Below are 20,062 nucleotides of genomic sequence, written 5' to 3'. Positions count from 1 at the left end.
ATCATAATATATGGAGTATCTATGCCTTGTCTTTCCAGTGCCCGAAACATTGCCTTATGCTGTATGGAGTCAAATGCCTTTTCATAATCCACAAATGCTAGGCATAATGGTGTTTTATATTCATTTGCTTTCTCCATTAGCTGTGATATTACGTGAAGGTGATCCATAGTTGAGAATCCTGTCCTAAAGCTAGCTTGCTCTTTCGGCCGATTCTCATCAAGTATTCTTTCTAATCTGTTAGTAATGACCCTTGTGAACAACTTGTAGATATGGGATAACAAGCTAATTGGTCTATAATTTCCAATTTCTGATTTATCTCCTTTCTTATGCAGCAAAACTATGATTCCATTATTCCACTGCTTAGGCATCACACCTTTTCTAATGCACTTTGTGAAGAGCCTTGCCAGTTTTTGTGTTATGTCTCTTCCTCCCAATTTTAACAACTCTACAGTAACTTCATCTTCCCCGGGGCTTTCCGATTCTTCATTTTCTTCAATGCATGTTCTACCTCATCAGGAAGAATATCGGGTATGTCGTATGTGTTGCTACTTTGCAATCCATGTTCCCCACTGCTGGTATCATTCCCTCGCTCCTTGTATAATTCTCTATAGTAGTCTTCTGCTATTTGAATTATGCCTTCTCTGCTGTTTATAAGTACACCATCGCTATTCTTCAGTTTCAGTATTATTTGTCTTTCTGTGTGCTCATGGCTGCTGATTTAAATCCTTTGTTTTCCCTTAATGCTTGTTCTACTTTTCTTGTGTTAAATCTTCTTATGTCCTCTCTGAGTCTCTTTCTAATGGCTTTGCATAACTCAGTATACTCAATTTTCTCCCTGTCAGTGTTTTTCTTGCTCTTCATTTGTCGTCTTTGGTTCATCATGACAAGTGTTTCTTGACTAATTTTTTCTTCTTTGGATTTCTGTTTCCCTATAGGTTTCTTGGGCTTTATCACTTTCAGAAAGTTGTAATATTTCTTGTCGATATCTTGGTCCTGAGCAGTCTGCAGAAGCTCAAACTTGTTCTTAAGTTCCAGTACATACTGCTTTTTCTCCTCCTCTGTTATTTCAAAGACCTTTGTATTATTTACTCGAGTCAGTTTTTTCCTTTCCTTTCCTACATCTATATCAAGTGTACATCTTACCATTCTGTGATCACTTCCAACATTTACCTTATTCAGGACGGTAACATCATTCACAATATATCTTCTGTTAGTGAGGATGAAGTCGATTTCATTAGTTGTTAATCCATTTGGACTCTTCCATGTCCACTTTCTGTTCACCCTTTTCTTGAAAAAAAGTGTTCATTACTGACAGTCCTTGAGATTCTGCAAATTCCAGAAGTCTTTCACCTCTTATTTCTTTCACCAATTCCAAAATTTCCTATAGTTCCTCTTTCTGCGCTGTTTTGCCTTTTTCCAACCTTAGCATTGAAGTCCCCCATAATAATAGTGTAGTGGGTTTTCTGCTCATCTAGAAGACTCTCAATTTCAGTGTACATTTCTTCAACCTCTTCATCATCATGGCTCGATGTTGGTGCATAAATCATTATAATCTTTAGCTTGTACCTCTTAGAAATCTTGAGTATTAGTCTTGACACCCTTGGTGATGTACTTTTGAATTCCAAAATGTTGTTTTTAAAATCTTTATGGACCAGAAACCCAACTCCACCTTCACTCCTTTCACTGTTTCCATTGGTGTACAGCAGATTTCCACTTGATAAACTTATAAGTGATTCATTTCTTCTTCTTGTTTGAGCCAAACCGATGATATTCCAATTCACATTTTCTAATTCCTTTTCCAGCTCTAATATCCTGTCTTCACCGATGAGTGATCGTACGTTATAACAGGCCAAGTTCAATTTCCGTGCATGGCAGCCTGGTCGTACCCAGAGATTCTTAGCACCCTCTGCTTCCACTCTGATCCTCTCGCTGCCGTAAGAGGGAGAGTGAAAGCTGCTGGGGACTGAGGGCCATTTGTATTGTTGTGCTCTCATTGCTGTTTTTAATAGATTGCACTAACAGAAAAGCCCAATAAACCAGGAAGTATTAATTGTTTTTATTGTTTTATGGTAGTGACCTCCAGAAATCTGCTTTAGAAAAATATCATGAAGGTGTTCAAAACTGATTCTTATAACCAAACATAACAACAGCTTTGTGCTTTGTACATATCTGCGAGTTGTATGTAAGTAGAGGAGTGCCTGTATTTAAACAATACTTTCATAACTGGTATCATTCTCATTTCCTAAGAAGTTCTAAAGCCAATCTATTCTTTTTTTTTTAACTATGGTCAGTCTTTCAAATTACTTATCTGAAGTGGTTAACTTCAGATAAGCAATAATTAATATGGGCCAACAAAAATGCTTTCTTTATTTTGGAATTACATAAACCTGGAAACTGATTGCAAAAAAACTTAAACATTATCAACATTAACAGAACTAAGAACAAAAATTTTAACATGGAGCTAAATACAGAAAATTAATGCAACAATTAGATTTATACTTGGTAAGGTGTGTTTCTGCTACCTGAGCTCCAAGAGATACCCTAATGATCTAATTAAAATAAAACCACAAAAAAAGAGATAGATGACCCTTCCCATCAGCAGAGTGAACACATGAATGAAATCCCTACCCAAGCATAAAAAAAAAAAAAAGTAAAATACCCAAGCATATGCATCATCAAACCTACCTAAAATAACTTCCATTTACATAAATAAATGAACTAAAATAAAGACAGAATCCACAAGCACCTTCAGGAAACATCAATAATTGAAAATTTCAAAAGAATATTTTTTTCCCCTTTTTATGATTTTATTTTAATCGTTATGGCACCTTAGAATTCAATATCAGAATCAACACTTCACCCAGTATAACAATTACTTGCATTAATTTGCTACATTTAGTTTCGTAGCATAAGTAATGTTTGTAATTTTACAACAGTCTTGGGGACATAGCCACTTTTGTCCTAGTAAAGTCACCATGCCACAGTCCATATTATGTCTGATAGAGATATGCATCTTAAGACTTTGCTAATTCTTTTATGGTCTGATAGAGATATAATATAAAAGGTTACATTTTTCTTTTGTTCCTCCCTGCTCATTCACCTTCTTTGATTTGTAGGTTTCTTCTGGTTTGAATGTTCATGACTGCTCCTTTTTTTCATTATGTTTTAACTTAATCTATCATTTAATTTACCTTAATGCCCTTTATTATAACAGATTTGTTTATTGATGTTAATTCTGTTTATTATAATTTGGTTTTCAATTAATTTGCACATCATCTTTATTTAGTTTAGACCTATTGCTTGGTTGAGTCAACATTTAAATTTGCATTTTGTTCATTACTTTTGTTTATTTAAACTACAGAGGATAATGGCCATGACATTTTCAGTTTTTGAATTTAGTTTTTTTTGTTATTTATCATTCTGTATTCACACTGTACAGCGACATCTGTTGACATTTGGCCAGATAGCTGTTGTAAATGTCAACAGACGTCTATGTTACATTTATCCAATGACTGAAATAGTATTAGTTTAATAGTGAAAAATTACGCAAGAAAGCAAGCTTTTCCAGCATCAACTGAAAAAAAAAAAAAAATTTTTCACCTATTTGTCACTCCTAATAGTTCTAGTTCTTCCTTGAATTTATTCAAACGATCCACTTCCACAACAGATGTAAGTTTGTTCTAGCAATCAATCATGCGTTGGCTAAAGGCAAACTTCGACATTATTCTGTAACCATCCTTCAATTTGAATTTATGCCCAACCATGTGTGTAGTCTGAGCAAGAGGAAAAATCCCATCACACTAAGCTTGCTCAAACCATTCAAAGCCTTAAACAACTCAATCAGATCACCTTGCAGGTTCCCAATCTCCACACACAGTAATTTTCAGAAATGAACCCTTTTTTGGTAAGAGTACTCCCTTTTCCCCCCCTCACCAATCTTATTACTCTTCTCTGTGACCATTTCAGGAGCTCTACATCCTTTCTAAAATGAGGCTTCCTGTATGCAGTACTCAAGACATGGCTTGACATTTGCCTTATACAATGGGATAATCAAGTTCTTATCCCTAGCAAAACTCCTGCTTATATCTTTGAAAAAATCCATTGCATATCCTTGCAGCCTGTCTGCACTGTATATCAGACTGCACAATTACCAAGTCTTTTTCTTTCCACTACCCTAAGTGTAGTATCACACAGGTGGTATGTTACTCTGGGATTACTGCTACCCATATGGAGTACTTTGCATTTGTCAACATTAAACTTCAACTGCTATTTCTCAGCCCATCTGCCTAATTTTTATAGATCCTGTCACAGTAGAATACTGTCATTACCATCATTAACCACCCTGCCAACCTTTGTATCATCTGCAAACTTAGACATTAAGCCTAATATACTTTCACCAATAATCATTAACAAATACAAAAAAACAATTATGTGCCCATAATTGTTTTCTGTATTCCCCAGCAATGAGCCCTAATAAGGAATTAATCATTTAGTTCCTTATTAGAATGTGATAAACTTCTGGCATCCACTTCCCTAGAGAATTCCTCATGAATGTAGATGCAAAATACTTATTCAGTTTGTCGGCAACCTGAGTAGGATTATTAACATTGAAACCATCAATATCAAGTGAGCCAATGTGATCCAAACTCCTTCCTTTTAGTGTTTACAAAAGTAAAGAAATCTTTGCTGATTTTTTTTTTTTTGCACCGTTTGCCACAGATTTCTCATAATCTGCCATAGCTTGCTTAACCTCCTTTGTGAGTTGAATATTGACTAGTTTATATCTGCTATTAGTGGGAGCTCCACTAATAACATTAGTCCAAGAAGAACAGTGTCCAATGATAACCTCTATTTTCCCACTCAATCATCCTTTCATTAGAAAAAGCAGCGGCCTGGAGCGAGGGGTGATGGGGGTTTCAGAGACTGATGGTAGTCATCGCGAAACACGTGGGTATATGGGATGTGTTAGGATAACTAAGAATAAGAATAGGTGCATGTATACCAATGCTAGAAGTATAGTAAATAAATTTGATAAATTTGAAGTGTTGGTCAAGACATCAAAGGTGGATATTGTTGGGATAGCAGAGACGTGGTGTCACACAGATGTTAGGAATGCAGAATTGGAATTTGGGGAGTACAATGTGTACAGAAAGGATAGGCAGGATAGGAAGGGAGGAGGTGTTATGTTGTTAATTAAGAAAAACAAAATAAAAAGAAGTGAATCCAGTTGATGAACAGTGCACTGTTGAGTCAATTTGGTGTGACATAAGCACTGCGAAACCAAAAATAAGAGTAGGAGTGTGCTATAGGCCTAATGACTCGAATGAGTACAACAAACAATTGTGCAGAGAAATAGAGTGGACTAGTAAATCAGAATATCTTATAATTGGGGATTTTAACCCCATATATTGAGTGGAACTTGTGGATTGGTCACTCACACACTAGTAAGACTTGTCGATTTATTGGATGATTGTTTTCTGCGGCACCATGTTCGAGAGGCAACCAGAGAGGGGAATACTCTTGATCTGGTTATCAGCAGTGATCATTCATGTACTAACAATTTGCAGATAAAGCAACCACTAAGTGGCAGTGATCACAGTGTACTGATGTGGGATTTACATAAAGATATAATTACCATCAGGGGTAAAGGAAAGGGTTTTTGCTTCCGTAAAGGTGACTACAGTGATGTCAGACAGTTTATAAATTCTGTACAGTGGGATCAACTGATGATGTTACCAACAGCAAATTCTAAGTGGGAAGCATTCAAGGAATTAATCGTGGAAGCTATTAAAATTTTCATACCTATCAAGAAATATTGTTCAAGGTTGAGGCCTAAATGATTGTGAAATGAACTAATGAGAATCGTGACAGAGGAGAAGAAAAAGACATATAAAATTATCAGGCGACACAGAAGCCTATGGCAGATATAAGCTAGTCTGTAATCAAGTCACAAAGGAGGTTAGGTAGGCGAAGGCAGATTACGAGAAATCTTTGGCATAGAATGCTAAGAAAAACTGCAAGGATTTCTTTACTTGTATAAACTCTAAAAGGAAGGGGATGAATCTGATTGGTCCACTTGATATCTGAAAGGTTTGAAAATGCCAGAAGGTTTTCAAATTGTAGCAGGGTGCTTAATGATTTTGCAATAACGGAGAAAAAAGTGGAGGAGAAATTGTTGAAGTTAAACATAAGAAAGGCACCTGGGATGGACTGGATCTATCCAGTTATATTAAAGGAGACAGCAAAGGAAGTAAGCAAACCCTTAGCCATAATTATGAGAGCATCCTTGGATTCAGGGGAGGTCGCCATGAACTGGAGATGTGCAAATGTATCCCCTATTCACAAAGGGGAATCGAAGGGTGACATGAGTAATTACAGACCAGTTAGTTTAACTTCTGTTCTGGGTAAAATAATGGAGTTACTGGTTAAAAATGCATTGCAGGATCATCTAGACAAGACTGCAGCAATAATTCAGACACAGCATGGGTTTGTTAAGGGAAAGTCTTGTCTTACAAATTTGATTGGATATTATGACACGTGGTTACAAAGGAACTGGATGCAAAAAATAATTTTGATATCATATACTTGGATTTCAGGAAAGCTTTTAATACTGTTGCACATGGAAGACTGCTGTACAAATTGGAGCAGAATGGTATTAAGGGTAAGTTGCTACAATGGATAAAAGGATGGTTGAGTGGGAGAAGACAGAGGGTGGTAATCAATGGGTGCTGCTCTTTGTGGACTAATGTTATTAGTGGAGTCTCACAGGGTTTAGTGTTGGGACCACTGTTGTTTTGTATATTTATCAATGATATTGATGGTATATCAGGCTTAGTGTCAAAGTTTGCAGATGATACAAAGGTTGGCAGGGTTGTTAATGACAGTAATGGCAGTGTATTACTGCAACAGGATCTAGAAAATTTGGGCAGATAGGCTGAGAAGTGGCAACTGAAATTTAACATTGACAAATGCAAAGTAGTGCATATGGGTAGAAGTAACCCCAGAGAAATGCACCAACTGTTTGGTACTACACTTAAGGTGGTAGAAAATGAAAAAGACCTAGGAGTAATTGTGCAGCCAGATATGAAGTTGTCTGAGCAATGCAGGCAGGCTGCCAGGGCAGGTCATGGGGTTTTGTCATTATACTGGAAAATATAGAGCAATTTTGCTAGCAGGGAAAAGGAGGTGATTGTCCCTCTGTATAAGGCAATGGTCAGGCATCGCCTTGAGTACTGCGTACAGGTCTGGAGGCCTCATTTTAGGAAGGAGATTTGCTTGAGCATGTACAGAGAAGAGCAACAAGATTGGTGAGGGGAATGAAGGAATCCTCTTACCAAGAGAGGCTTAAGTTCTGCAAATTGCAGCAGCTGGAGACTAGGTACCTGCGAGGTGATCTGATTGAGGTGTATAAGGCCTTGAATGGGTTGAACACACTGAATTCTGATGGGATTCTTCCATTTGTTCAGATTACGAACGTAAAGGGGCATAAATTGAAATTGAGGAAAAGACAGATGTAGAATAAATGTGCAGAAATTTGCCTTTAGCCAGCGGGTGGTTAATTGCTGGAACAAATTTCCATCTGTCTTTGTGGAAGTTGATAGGTTAAATAAATTTAAGGAGGAACTGGACAAACATTTTGAGGGAATTGTTTGTAAATTTTTTTTTTTTTTTTTTGGCTGATGCTGCATAAGCTCGTACATTTGCTTTCTTGCATCACATTCCACTACTACTAGTACTACTTATCCATAACTTGCCCTTAATGCCAAACTGCTAAAAGTTGTAGAGCAGTTTTTTTATGTACAACAGTACCAAAAGCTTTCCTGAAATCTAAGTAAAGAATATCAAAATTATTTTCTGCATCCATTTCCTTTGTGACTGAATCAGTGTCCAATAAAATTGGTCAGACAAGATTTGCTCTTAACAATCCCATTCTGTGACTGAAGTATAACTAATTTTACTCTTGTCTAGATGATCCTGCATTACTTCTTTAAGCAGTGGCTCTGTTATTTTTGCTGGAACAGAAGTTAAGCTATCAGGTCTGTAATCAATCATGTCACCCTTTGATCCCTTTTGTAAATGGGGGATACATTCCCACATTTCCAGTCCATGGAGACTTCCCCTGAATATAAGGATGCTCTCAAAATTATGGCTAAGGGTTTGCTTACTTCTTTTGCTGCCTGTCTTAATATAATTGGACCTGAGCAGTGCTTTTCTTATGTTTAACTTCAATTTCTCTTCCACTTTCCTCTCAGTTTTTACAAAATCATTTAGTTCCTTATTAGAGTGTGATAAATTTCTGGAATCCACTTCCATAAAGAATTCCTCATGAATGTAGATGCAAAATACTTATTCAGTTTGTCAGCGACCTCAGTAGGATTATTAACATTGGAACCATCAATATCAAGGGGGCCAGTATGATCCATCCCCTTCATTCTAGTGTTTATATAAGTAAAGAAGTCTTTGCTGATTTTTTTCACCCTTTTCCACAGATTTCTCGTAATCTGCCTTAGCTTGTTTAACCTCCTTTGTGACTTGAATACTTATTCATTTATATCTACTATAGTCTTCTGTATCACCTGATGACTTATATGCATCCCATGCATTTTTCTTCTCTGCCACGATTGTTTGTTTGTTTGTTATTTGGTTTTCAGGAGCATTAGCAACTAAGGCCATATTGCTCCGAGATGTGCAGTGGTCATTCCCTGACCTTTCCGCATCCTCCGCATTCAGTGATGACGGGCTCGAACCCCGGTTTAATCAAGAAGCATGTGCTATGCACGTTGCTCCTTCCCACCTGGCTATGGAGGCGCCTACCACAATTTTCTTTAGTTCATTTGACATCCATTTAGGTTTAAGCTTTGAACAGCATTTCTTAGTCAGTATGATTATTTTCTTGAATGCTTCCCATTTGGTCCCACTGTATTTTCCTTTATGAAAGCAAAAACCCTTCCCTCTACCAGTGGCGTAAGTATGCCAATAAGGTGCATTGGGGCCCACTGCCCTCCTGCCCGAAACAGAAAAAAGTTTAATTCAGTAAAAAATGTATGTTTTTACTCAAATGAAAAAAAAAAAAGGTCCCTGGCTGCTTCGCAGTTCCTGTTTCATAGAAGCTAATTCAGCCATCATAGAAAGCAACACAACTCTGAACTCTACGCCCATCTCCCATAGTAAAGTATTGTATTCATGATTTCTGCTCAATGTGTTATGTTTATATAAACATTTTTTATTTATATAAACAAAGGCAAAGAAATATTCACTAAGTCCGAGGCACCAAAAAAGGGAAAAGCAATTAATGATGCTGCTGTTTGTTTCAGTTAGATCCAAATCCAAACCAAAACTAAAGTATCTAAAGGTTGTAGTTTACTTTCCCCCAATTGTCTCATTAATGACTCATGACATTATAACTCACATGGTAGTGCACATCCATTTTCAAAACAGTAATGGATCAGCGTTAGTGGTGGTAAAGTGTAGGTAACAGCTGACAACATAACCGGAGTAAAGCATGCTGAAAGTCTATAAGTGTAATTTTAGATTTGTGCTAATATTCAGTGTTATTTTGTTATTTAGTTCAGTATAAAAATTTTATAATTATTTTTTGAATTAACCATGGAGAAAAAGCATAAAAGTGGTGCTTTTAAACGCAAAAGAAAACAAGCTGCTAACAAAGCTCTAACAAAAGAAGTTAAAAAAAATTCCAAAATTGAATTCATATTTTGCTCATCCAGAAACAGAATTAACATCAACGACAATTTAATTTACCCACCGACCAAATGGGAAAAGAGCCATCAATTGAGGTTGAGCAAGACAGCGCCGTTCATATGCAGTTTACTCATCAATTTCAAGGAGAGCTGCATCATCTAAGCCATTTCCATGTGACTCAATGTAATTACGTACATTGGCAGTACATTGGCCAAAGTTTCGAATCCCAAGTCGTTACCAATCTTCACAGTGTCTTCAGCAATTGTCTGATGTTTGTTATTTGGTTTTTAGGAGCATTAGCAACTAAGGCCATATTGCTCCGGGGATATGTGGTGGTCACGGGCTCGAACCCCGGTCTAATCAAGAAGCGTGTGCTACGCACTGCTGCTCCTGCCCACCTGGCTACACAGATGCCAGTAATTGTCCGAATTTGTGATTCAAAACCAGTGAAATCATTTGCCAAATGGGGCAAAACATGCTGCCAAGCAGAATGCATGTTGTTGGCAGTGATTTCTAGCCAATATGCAAATATATTTTCAATTGTATTTAAAGGGGCAAAAATAAATTATGAAATTAAGTTATGAAAAGCTATCATGTTGTCTCATCACGATAGAATTAAGGATACTGAACACTGTTGCACATTGGCGCTGACTGCCTGAAGGGAGCTATTGTCACATGTGCACGTGAGACAACAGAGTTGGCACAGCAGCATATATGTATGCATACCTAGGCTACAACAATGCAGCATATATGTAGAGTATGTGTCTAGGTTATTGAATGAGTTTTAATATGTACAGTAAATTTTCAACTTAGACTTAATTGAAAACCGTGTTATAGTGAAACCTGTGCTGTTTTAAGATATGCTAAGTGAGGTAAAAAAAAAAAAAAGTAAAAAGGTATTGCTGTACTACTACTATATGAGTGCTACTTTTTCGGAAGTGTCCTCCTTACTGATATTATTTTTGACAACTCTGGTTACTGCAACTGCGGAACGCTCTTTCTCAAAATTAAGATTAATTAACAATTATTTGAGAAACACCATGGGACAACAACATCTATCAGCACTAGCACTGCTTAGCATAGAAGCGCAAGAAGCTAAAAGAATGGACTGGATGTTTCTAAATTAATTAATTACTTTGCTAATGCCAAATTTAGACGAAAACCATTCTAAATCACGTACGTCAATATATATTACTTCATTTATTTTTCATATTTATATTTACAGAATTTAATATTATTTTTGATTTTATATTGTATTGATAAAGATTTTAAATACATATTTACTATTGTATTGTTAATTTTTTATTTTTACCAAAACTAAAGTGACCAGATGTCTTGGATTATGTGGAACAATCCCCATTTAAGTCGTTTGCCCCACATTGCAAACTGTTCTGGATTGGACATGTAGCCTCCATACTTAATGGCAAACATAATGTAAATAATTTACATTATGTTTGCCGGGAACCAGTGGTGCAACGGAAAAAGTGTTTTCGGTAGTAAATAAGTTGTGGATGTCAGAAAAAATGCAACTGACCATAGAAACACTGAAAGCAATACTACAAGTTAAGTGCAATTTTGCTAATTCTTGTGAATAATTTTACAAAGAAATAGCAAATAATGAAGAATTAAGAAAAATTCACTCCTCATAAAATATATTTAATTATATTATTTAATTTCTATTGTTTTTATTGTTAAAAAAGTATGTATTTTTATTAGTATTATTTCACATAAATACCTATATAATACAGGTATTTCTGTGAAATAAAACAAATATATGTGAAAAAAAAAAGACAAATATAGGCTAAATTTGTTTTTTTAACAAGTGATTTTTATTTTATAAGTTTAGTTCAAAGAAGTATATTTAATTTATATATTTTATATATAAAAAAATTTTAAAAAATATGTGTATATTGTTTTTAGGAGGGAGGTTGTAAAATTGATGTCCCACATTGGAATACTAAGGATCTGGTCAATTTAACCAAAACAAATATTTTTGGGGGGGCTACACTAAACTTTGCATTAGGGCCCACTTTTTCTAGTTACACCACTGCCTTCACCCTTGATGGTAGTTACATCTTTAAGTAAATCCCACATCAATACACTGATCACTGCCACCTAGTGGTTCTTTTATCTGCAGATTTTTAATGCATGAATAATGACTGTTGATAATCAGTTCAAGAGTATTACCTCTTGTTGCCTCTCTAACATGCTGCAGCAGCCTTTCATGGCAAAGTGCCCCCCACAATATGAGATTGCAGCACTAAATAGCACATCCCGCTTTTCTTAAAGTACATGAAGAAGCCATGCCTGAAATGTACAAGAACAAATTAACATTTAAATGCATTTAAGTATAATATTTTCATTTTTTTAAGTTTTCAAAATTTTGATAGTGATCAAAATTTTGACTTGTTTGCATTTCTTTCCAGATGTGAACTGGTATTCACATTGATATGTGAACTGGTATTTACATCTGGAAAACTCACTTGTGAAAAAGGGTTGATAAATGATTTTTTTTAAGGTTACCAAAACAAGAAAATAAACATTTTATGAGTAGAAGAAATGTGGGAAAATATTGACTCTTACATAATGAGTTGTTAACTAAATTTTACTTGGGCATTGACACATCTAAAATGCCCTACATATAAAAGACAAGGTAAAAATGTTGAGACTTCACAAAATTTAGTATATAATTCATAATTGGTTTCTGAATAGTTTATTTCTTTGCTCTATTTGAAAGAATAGCTATTTGGATATAATTTTATGATACATACCCTTTGCAGGTGAAAGGTACGAATACAGTAGGTAGCCAGTTCTTGTACATCAACCAAGGTAACATACATAACGCCAAATGTTTCTGTACCTCGAGATGGCCAATACTGATCACACTGCAATAACAGGAGAAAAATTCATAACAGCACTGAAACAGTTATCAGATGAGAATGGAATCAGAAAAAAATACTTTAGACATTTTCAAGTAAACATGCATTAGAACTATTTGAAACTAGACTAACCCTGTATTAGTCATGTAGGATAAATTTGACCCCAACAACTTTTCAGCAATTTGTGTCATCTACTTGGTCTACACATCTGAAACTCCTAATACCTGTTATTGAAAATGCTTTCTTTGAATTGTCTGTAGAAAATTTCAGAAATGCCAATTAATTATTGCAAAATTAAGAATTCCTAATTAAGTTGAACCTAATTATATGCACATGTTGACTGACATACGTCATGAAGAATTATTGTTAGTGAGTTCACTTTACTGCTGAATGCTTTCCTCCAATCGGTAAGGTTCTCTGGTTTTGTTACATTGATGCATCATCTGGAATCACACTGTTTATGCATGTGCTGTGCTTCATATTTCCTGCAATGAGCATTCCTGTTACTGATGCACTCTCCTCGAATCAAAGCACAGATTGAAGGACAGTTTTTAAATTTGCATTCACTTGCCAACTATAGGGAACTTTAATTTTCAAAAATTAATTTTAAAATGTTTTTAATTTAGAAGATGCTTTTTTGACAATTAGGTGGCATCAAATAAATTAAGAATTTTGAATTATTTTTGCGATTCTTCAAATTTTTGTGCACACAAAGGAATTTCAAATTTTCCTGCAACTGCTGACAGGTTAACTCATGACAAAGTAGAACGCTCAAAGCAAGAAAAACTAATTTATCTTTAAATGTATATCAAATTTATATAATATATTCAAAAATTCCTGCAACAGTTTTTTTTTTTTTTTAAGAAAATATGCTAAATACTATTTAGCAAACAGAGCAGTGTTCTTGATAAGCAATGCATTTTTGCAGCACTTCCGAAAGGTGTTGGACATGAATCAGAAAAATTTTCTACCATCATTTTTACTACTTTCATCACAATAGCTTGTTGGGCTAATTACATACCTGCCAACTTTTAGAAATCGAAAAATGGAAGATTTTTAATACAGATCTGGCCTCAGTCAGATCATTGTCAACTGAACTGGTATTCTCAGACTTTCTTCCAAATTAATAACAAATTAATGGAGTATTATGTTGCTGATTACATGCATTATGAAATGAAATAAGCTATATTTTCAAGTTCTCTGTATCATTTATTTTTTGTTCAATTACAAAACAAAGTATTTGCAAATGCACAAGGTGTTATGAGAATGTCAACTTTGTGTAAAATTTAGTGCAATTGAGTCACATGCACTTAATAAACTAAGTTTGAATTATCCATGTGGTGTAGGAGTGTTTCAACAAATTATATAATCTATGGATAATCACTATGTAATCATTCCCAAAATTACATTAGACTGTTGTTTGGATGAAACACGGTCTGTCACAAATGAGAATAAGAATGCATTAGCATTAAAGAAACAAAAGTTAAATGCAGTCATGTTTCTTGTTTACAAGAAAAATATCATTGTATATTTGCATTACCACTGGGAGAGTGCAAGACTGATTTCCAATCAAGGATTTATAGCTTGGTAATAAACCCAATGCTGATCAGTTCTTTTATGCTCCACTTCATTTTCCCTTTGCTACTTGGAAGAAATGTCTACTCATCCAACAGAGAATCAACTTCAGTATTCACTCACAAACCATCAGTTAATTTTGAGATCTCTTAAACTTCTACACATACAATTGCAAACAATGAAAACAGTCCAGCAAGTAATCACATTTATTATTTTGTTTCCAGTAATGATGTCCTATTTAAATATAATACATTTAGTACCAAATGTATTACATTGAAGTGGTACCAAATAGGAGTTGAATATTTTCATTTTCAGGTAATGATATAATTTCTTGTATTTCACTAAATCATGTTCTTTCACAGGAAACAAGTTTCCTGTTTCAAAAGGGTTAATACTCAAGTTTCTTAAGAATATCTGAACTGTTTAAGCCTAGAAAATTTTACTTGTAAATATTAAAACCAACTGCTGCATTTCAAAATGTAAATCAGTAGCTCTTTCTTCTGAAACACTGCAGTAAACTTGGTGGATGTCAAAGCATGCAATGTCACAAATTTTAATTGAGCTTTCATTAAATGTTTCTTTCAAGGACATGATTTCTCTGCAGCTTGCAAGTGTTTATCAAATTATCCTTCTTGAACAGGATGCACTTTAAGAAAGTATTCTTAAATTCAAGTGTTAGCCACTATTACCAAAAGCTTAATAAAGTGATAATCCGGTAAAACCACATTCTTCTCTTCTGAATTTCCTAGAAATCCTCCCAATGCAAAGGACAATAGCAAATTAGATGTGTAATAAAGTTACCAAACATGATGTATCACCTGCCCAAATTCTTCGAGTCTCTTTTTGAAAAATATTGCAATCACATGTATATTGTGTGTTCCAATGTTGACAAATACCTTACTTCTAACAGGTTTAACTCCATAATTTGAGTTAAAATACATTTTTATTCCTATAGGTGCCATTACTGACAACATCAAAATATTCTCTTTTCCGCTGTCTTCTGTTGTTATATTATCCATAAAAACTCTTGAAGTGTTGGGAAACTACAGCCAGATTCTTTTAGTTTTAGACCAGTATCTCATTATAGTTTGTAGGTTCCCTCTCCTCATCACTGTTAGTTGTTTAATCATGTTTTTAGTTGTTCAATCATACAATATGATTAAAGTTGTTTAATCATATTGTAATCTTAAGAAACGAGATTCTTAAGTATAAGAATCTCATTTCTGATAAACTTTCTTCATAGATGTATTTCATGAATCATTCACGATTAATGATTATACATGAATAAGATTGCTTATTCATGTACAAGCAACTTTATTATATGAATAAGCAATACTAATAAGACTGCTAACTCATCAAGCATCACTAATAAGGTTGCCAACATTCATAGGATTAAGCAAAAATCCTGCAAAACTGCTTCTGGGCAAAATTACTCATACACTAATACTGAAAGCATAATAAATAAATTTGAGAAATTTAAAACAGTTAATTCACCAAATGTGGAAATTTGGTGAATTCACCAAATGTAAAAAGGACAGACAAAACAGGTTGTTGTTGTTGTTTGGTTTTTAGGAGCATTAGCAACTAAGGCCATATTGCTCCGGGGATATGCGGTGGTCATTCCCTGACCTTTCCACATCCTCCATATTTGGTGGTCATGGGCTCGAACCCCGGTCTAATCAAGAAGCATGCGCTACACACTGCTGCTCCTGCCCACGGAGGTGTCGACAAAACAGGTGGGAAGAGGAGTTACACTCTTCATTGACATGGGTGACCAGTGAAATGTTGAGTCAGTTTGGAGTGACATAAGCACTAGGGCAACATATAGATGTTATAGCCAAATGACTGCAATGAGTATGATGAATATTAGTGCAGACAAAAACAGAGTGAGCCAGTAAAATTAGAATGGAACAAAAGGATTATCTTACCAAGAAAGCCTACAGTTCTGCAAATTGCAGCTTCTGCAGAATAGGCACCTGCAAGATCTGAGTGAGGGATTATGGCTTTAAATGGATTGAGTAAGTTCATTGCTGATGGCATCCTTCCTCTTGCTCTGATCACACACACACACACACACACACACACACACACACACACACACACACACACACACACACACACACACACACACACACACGATAAGTGATTGCAGGATAGATGTCTGAAGTTTGCCTTATACCAGTAGGTAGTTGATTGCTTGAACAGGCTTCCATCTGATGTCGTGGAAGTGGGTACACTGTGAATAAATAATTCAAGGAAATACTAGTCAAACTATTAGAGGGGATGGACAAGTGATGTGGGAAGTGTGTTTTTTGTTTATTTTATTTATTTTTGGCTGATGCTATGTAAGCGTGCTTTCTTCATTATTTTCCACTAATGTTGATGGTGTCCTCCTCTTACTCGGGCAACAGTGGTGCCTTCTGACTATAGTAGTAGTAGCAGCAACTACGCAAGAAAGCAAGCTTATACAACGTAAGCAAAAAAAAAAAAAAAAAATTTCCACATTATCTGTTCATCTCCTGTAATAGTTTGTCTAATTCCTCCTTGAATTTATTTAAACTGCATCATGTATACTATTGATTTCCTCAGGATATCAACAATATACATATTTTTTATTGAAAATTATGAACATAACCAAAAATCACTAACTTTTTCCCCCTCCATGTCAGTGTTGAAACACTGGCATTAGAACTTTTGCTGTAGTTTTAGGCAGACTCTTGAGTGAGCATAAACCCAAGATTGTGGCTATCATTGGAGGAAATACAGCATTGTCAAGGCAGAAAGTAAGAAAAATAAAATGTGAAGAGGTATCTATTATTGAATTAATAAATACCTTAGATTTCGATGAACCAAGAGAACAAGTAGGAATCTGAATTGCTAAATTAATAAACCAAATATTATAAAAATATTACAATTCAGAGAAATTCTAAGATTTGTTCTATATGGCAGTTATCTTTGTATACTGAGGTGTAATTTCTTCAAAGACATAACTAACATAAAGAGTAAAGGGAAAAGATTTTGCTTCCATAAAGGTAATCGCAATAGTTTTAGATAGGTTTTAAATTTTTTTTTTTTTTTGGTGAGACCAATGATGTTGGTAACAAATGCAAATGGGAAGTGTTTTGGGAAGTAATCATAGATGTTACTAAGCTTTTCAAACCAACTAATAGATACTGTACAAGGTTCAAACCTAAATGGAAGTAGAATGAGATTAGTGGCAGAGAAAAAAAAATGCATGGGATGATTATAAACTATTAGGGATACAGAAACTTCATCCTTCATCTATAAACTAGATGAAGCAGACTAGTATAAACTAGTCTGTCTCATCCCCCTAGCAATTGAGTTGCTAAGGGGAACGAGGCAGGATAAGGCACATTACGAGATGTGTTTGGCTAAGAACATAAATAAAAGCACCAAAGATTCTTTGTTATGCTAACAGTAGAAGGAAATGGATGAACCACATTGGTCCATTGGTTATGAATGTCATAACCATTTTGATCCTATTCAGGTTACTGAAAAACTCAATAAATATTCTACATCTATAATTACAAGTGAAGATGTTAATAGCAATAGGGATGTCAGAAATACATCAAGTTATGACTGGGAGCCATTTTGTGATAACTGAGAATAAAGTGCAAGAAAATTTGTTCAAGTTAAAAGTAAATAAAGCACCTCGGGCTAATGGAAAACCTACCCAATGATATTAAAAAAAAAAAGCAGCAAGAAAGGTAAGCAAACCTTTGGCCACAATTATGAAAGTATCCTTGGATTCAGATAAGATTCCTACAGATTAGAGATGTGCAAATGTTTCTCCTAGTCATAAAGGGTTGGATCCAAGGGCAAAATGAGTAATTACAGACCTCTAAGCTTGACTTCCGTTCCTGGGAAAATAATGGAGTTAGTGATTAAAGAAGTGTTGCAGAACCATCTTGACAGGAATGAAGTTATATGGAAATCACAGCATATATTGTTAAGGGGGAGGACCAATCTTATTAGCTGCTATGACAGTAATAAGATAACTAGATGCTAAAAATAATTCTGACACCATCTATTTAAACTTCAGTAAAGCTTTTGGTACTGTTCTTCATGAAAGACTGTTGTATAAATTAGCACAGATGGTACTAGGAGAAAGTTACTATTACAGCTAAGGTATGACTGAGTGGCTAGAAACAGAAGTAGTTAACTCTTCAGAAGTGAAATGTTGATCATGTTTTCCATGTCCTGGCTCTGGTTAGTAAGTAGATCTAGGGTTTTTAAGCTGATTTAAATAATGTCCTTTTGTACATATTGCACTGAAAATTTTTAATATGTGCTGCTATCTTATCTATGTTTCCATAGCACACATTTTTAATAGATGCACAAAAATAGCCTTGAAAGATGAAGGCATCATACCTGTCAGCCATTGTTGGCCAATTTTGGCTTACAAAAGCTAAAATTCTCTAGAAATCAGATACAGAAGTTGACCAAATCAAATTTTGCAATACCTAAATAGATGTAGAGGATATAAATTGCTTCAAAAGGGGTAAAAAACCCAGTAACAATGAGCTTTTTTCTATTTCATTTTAAATTTGGTTTCACTTTTGAGAATAACTTTATTTTAATGATGGGTGATAAATCAAAAAATAAAAAATAATATTTAAATGCATTTAAGTATTTTTTTTTATGTTTGAAGTTTTCTAAAAGCATTTTTAGAAAACTTCAAACTTTTGTAAAGTCACTCCACAGAGTCCATTCATATCAAAAACACCACAGGGAACCTGAATGTGTGCAGGATGCTCACTAGTGAAAGATATAATGGCCACTGCTCTTTGTGAACTAACATTATGAGTAGATCCCCAGCAGGGTTTAGCATTGGGCATCTTACCATTTTTAATATTCATTAATGATATCAATATAAGCATATAAAGTTTAATATCTAAGTTTGTTAATAACACAAATGTGGGCACAGTGTGGTTAATGACAATAACCAAGATGTACTACAACACGATCTAAATAAATTAAGCCAATGGGATGAAAAGTGTTTACTGACAGTTAACACAGATGAAGGTAAAGTAATGCATCTGGATAGAAATAGTCACAGAATAGCATATCAAACAGAAGGTACTGGCCTCAAAGTAGTGGAGAATGTACCAGGGGTGATGGCACAATCCAACAGGAAATTCTCTGAACAGTGCAGACTGGCGGCTAGGACAGCTCATGGAGTTCTGTCAATTACACACAGTACTTTGCCAGCAGGGGAAGAAAGAGGTGATGTTTATTTATTTATTTTGATTTTTTTTTTATGATTCATTGGCAATTTAGGACATTATGCACCAAATCAAAAATTAAATACAATAAAAGTTATAGTCAGCCTAATATTAAATTTGAATGTGCTTCATTGTGAACAGAGAGCTGGAATGCATACAGTGTGGAGAATGTTTCCTGTGAGAAGAAAAAGATCGGTGAGCTGACTGTGACCAATTTGTGCTCTGGCTAGGATGATTTCTTCCCTTCTGTTTGCATGGAAGCTGGAGGTCCATAACTGTGGTTCATGTTTTATTGGACAGAGTTTGTGTGTTTGAGCTTGCCAAAGAAGTGTCCATTGTTCCCTACATATTCTTTGTATATAGCATTTGCAGTCAAGATACAGAACGTATGTGATAATTCTGTGTTGGATGGATGTTTAGTGGCATAGTCCACACATTCATTTCCTGATATTCCAGCATGGCCTGGAATCTAGCAGAAGATGACCACTCACTGGAGTTCCTGGATATGCATTCAGTTTGGATTTTATGTACTTGATTAAAAGCTGTGTATATGAGGAGGTATTCTGTAAGATTATAAACTGCACTCTGTGAGGCCGTATATATCGTGCTTTTTGGATGGACAGATGAAGATATTCTAGTGCAAGCTTGATGGCGCATAATTCA

The 20,062-nt window shown here is 35.1% G+C and overlaps 1 protein-coding gene across 12 annotated transcripts in view; it reads right to left on the bottom strand.

Annotated features, from left to right (window-relative positions):
• LOC150091249 (tyrosine-protein phosphatase Lar-like) overlaps positions 1-20,062 on the bottom strand; it is a 1,641,114-nt gene that overhangs the window by 175,423 nt on the left and 1,445,629 nt on the right. For 11 of the 12 annotated variants that reach the window (XM_090374921.1, XM_090374965.1, XM_090374991.1 and 8 more), the window contains one exon: positions 12,471-12,584. In XM_090374921.1, coding sequence (XP_090231047.1) covers positions 12,471-12,584 — 114 coding nt within the window. Of the gene's footprint in view, positions 1-11,892; positions 12,007-12,470; positions 12,585-20,062 lie in introns of those variants that run through there. The other variant, XM_090375013.1, reaches the window with a different exon arrangement.

The sequence above is a fragment of the Mastigoproctus giganteus genome, chromosome 1 (genome assembly GCF_048544385.1).
Source record: "Mastigoproctus giganteus isolate SK-2022 chromosome 1, ASM4854438v1, whole genome shotgun sequence".
Classification (NCBI taxonomy): domain Eukaryota; kingdom Metazoa; phylum Arthropoda; class Arachnida; order Uropygi; family Thelyphonidae; genus Mastigoproctus; species Mastigoproctus giganteus.
This window is presented reverse-complemented; position numbering and strand designations above follow the sequence as displayed.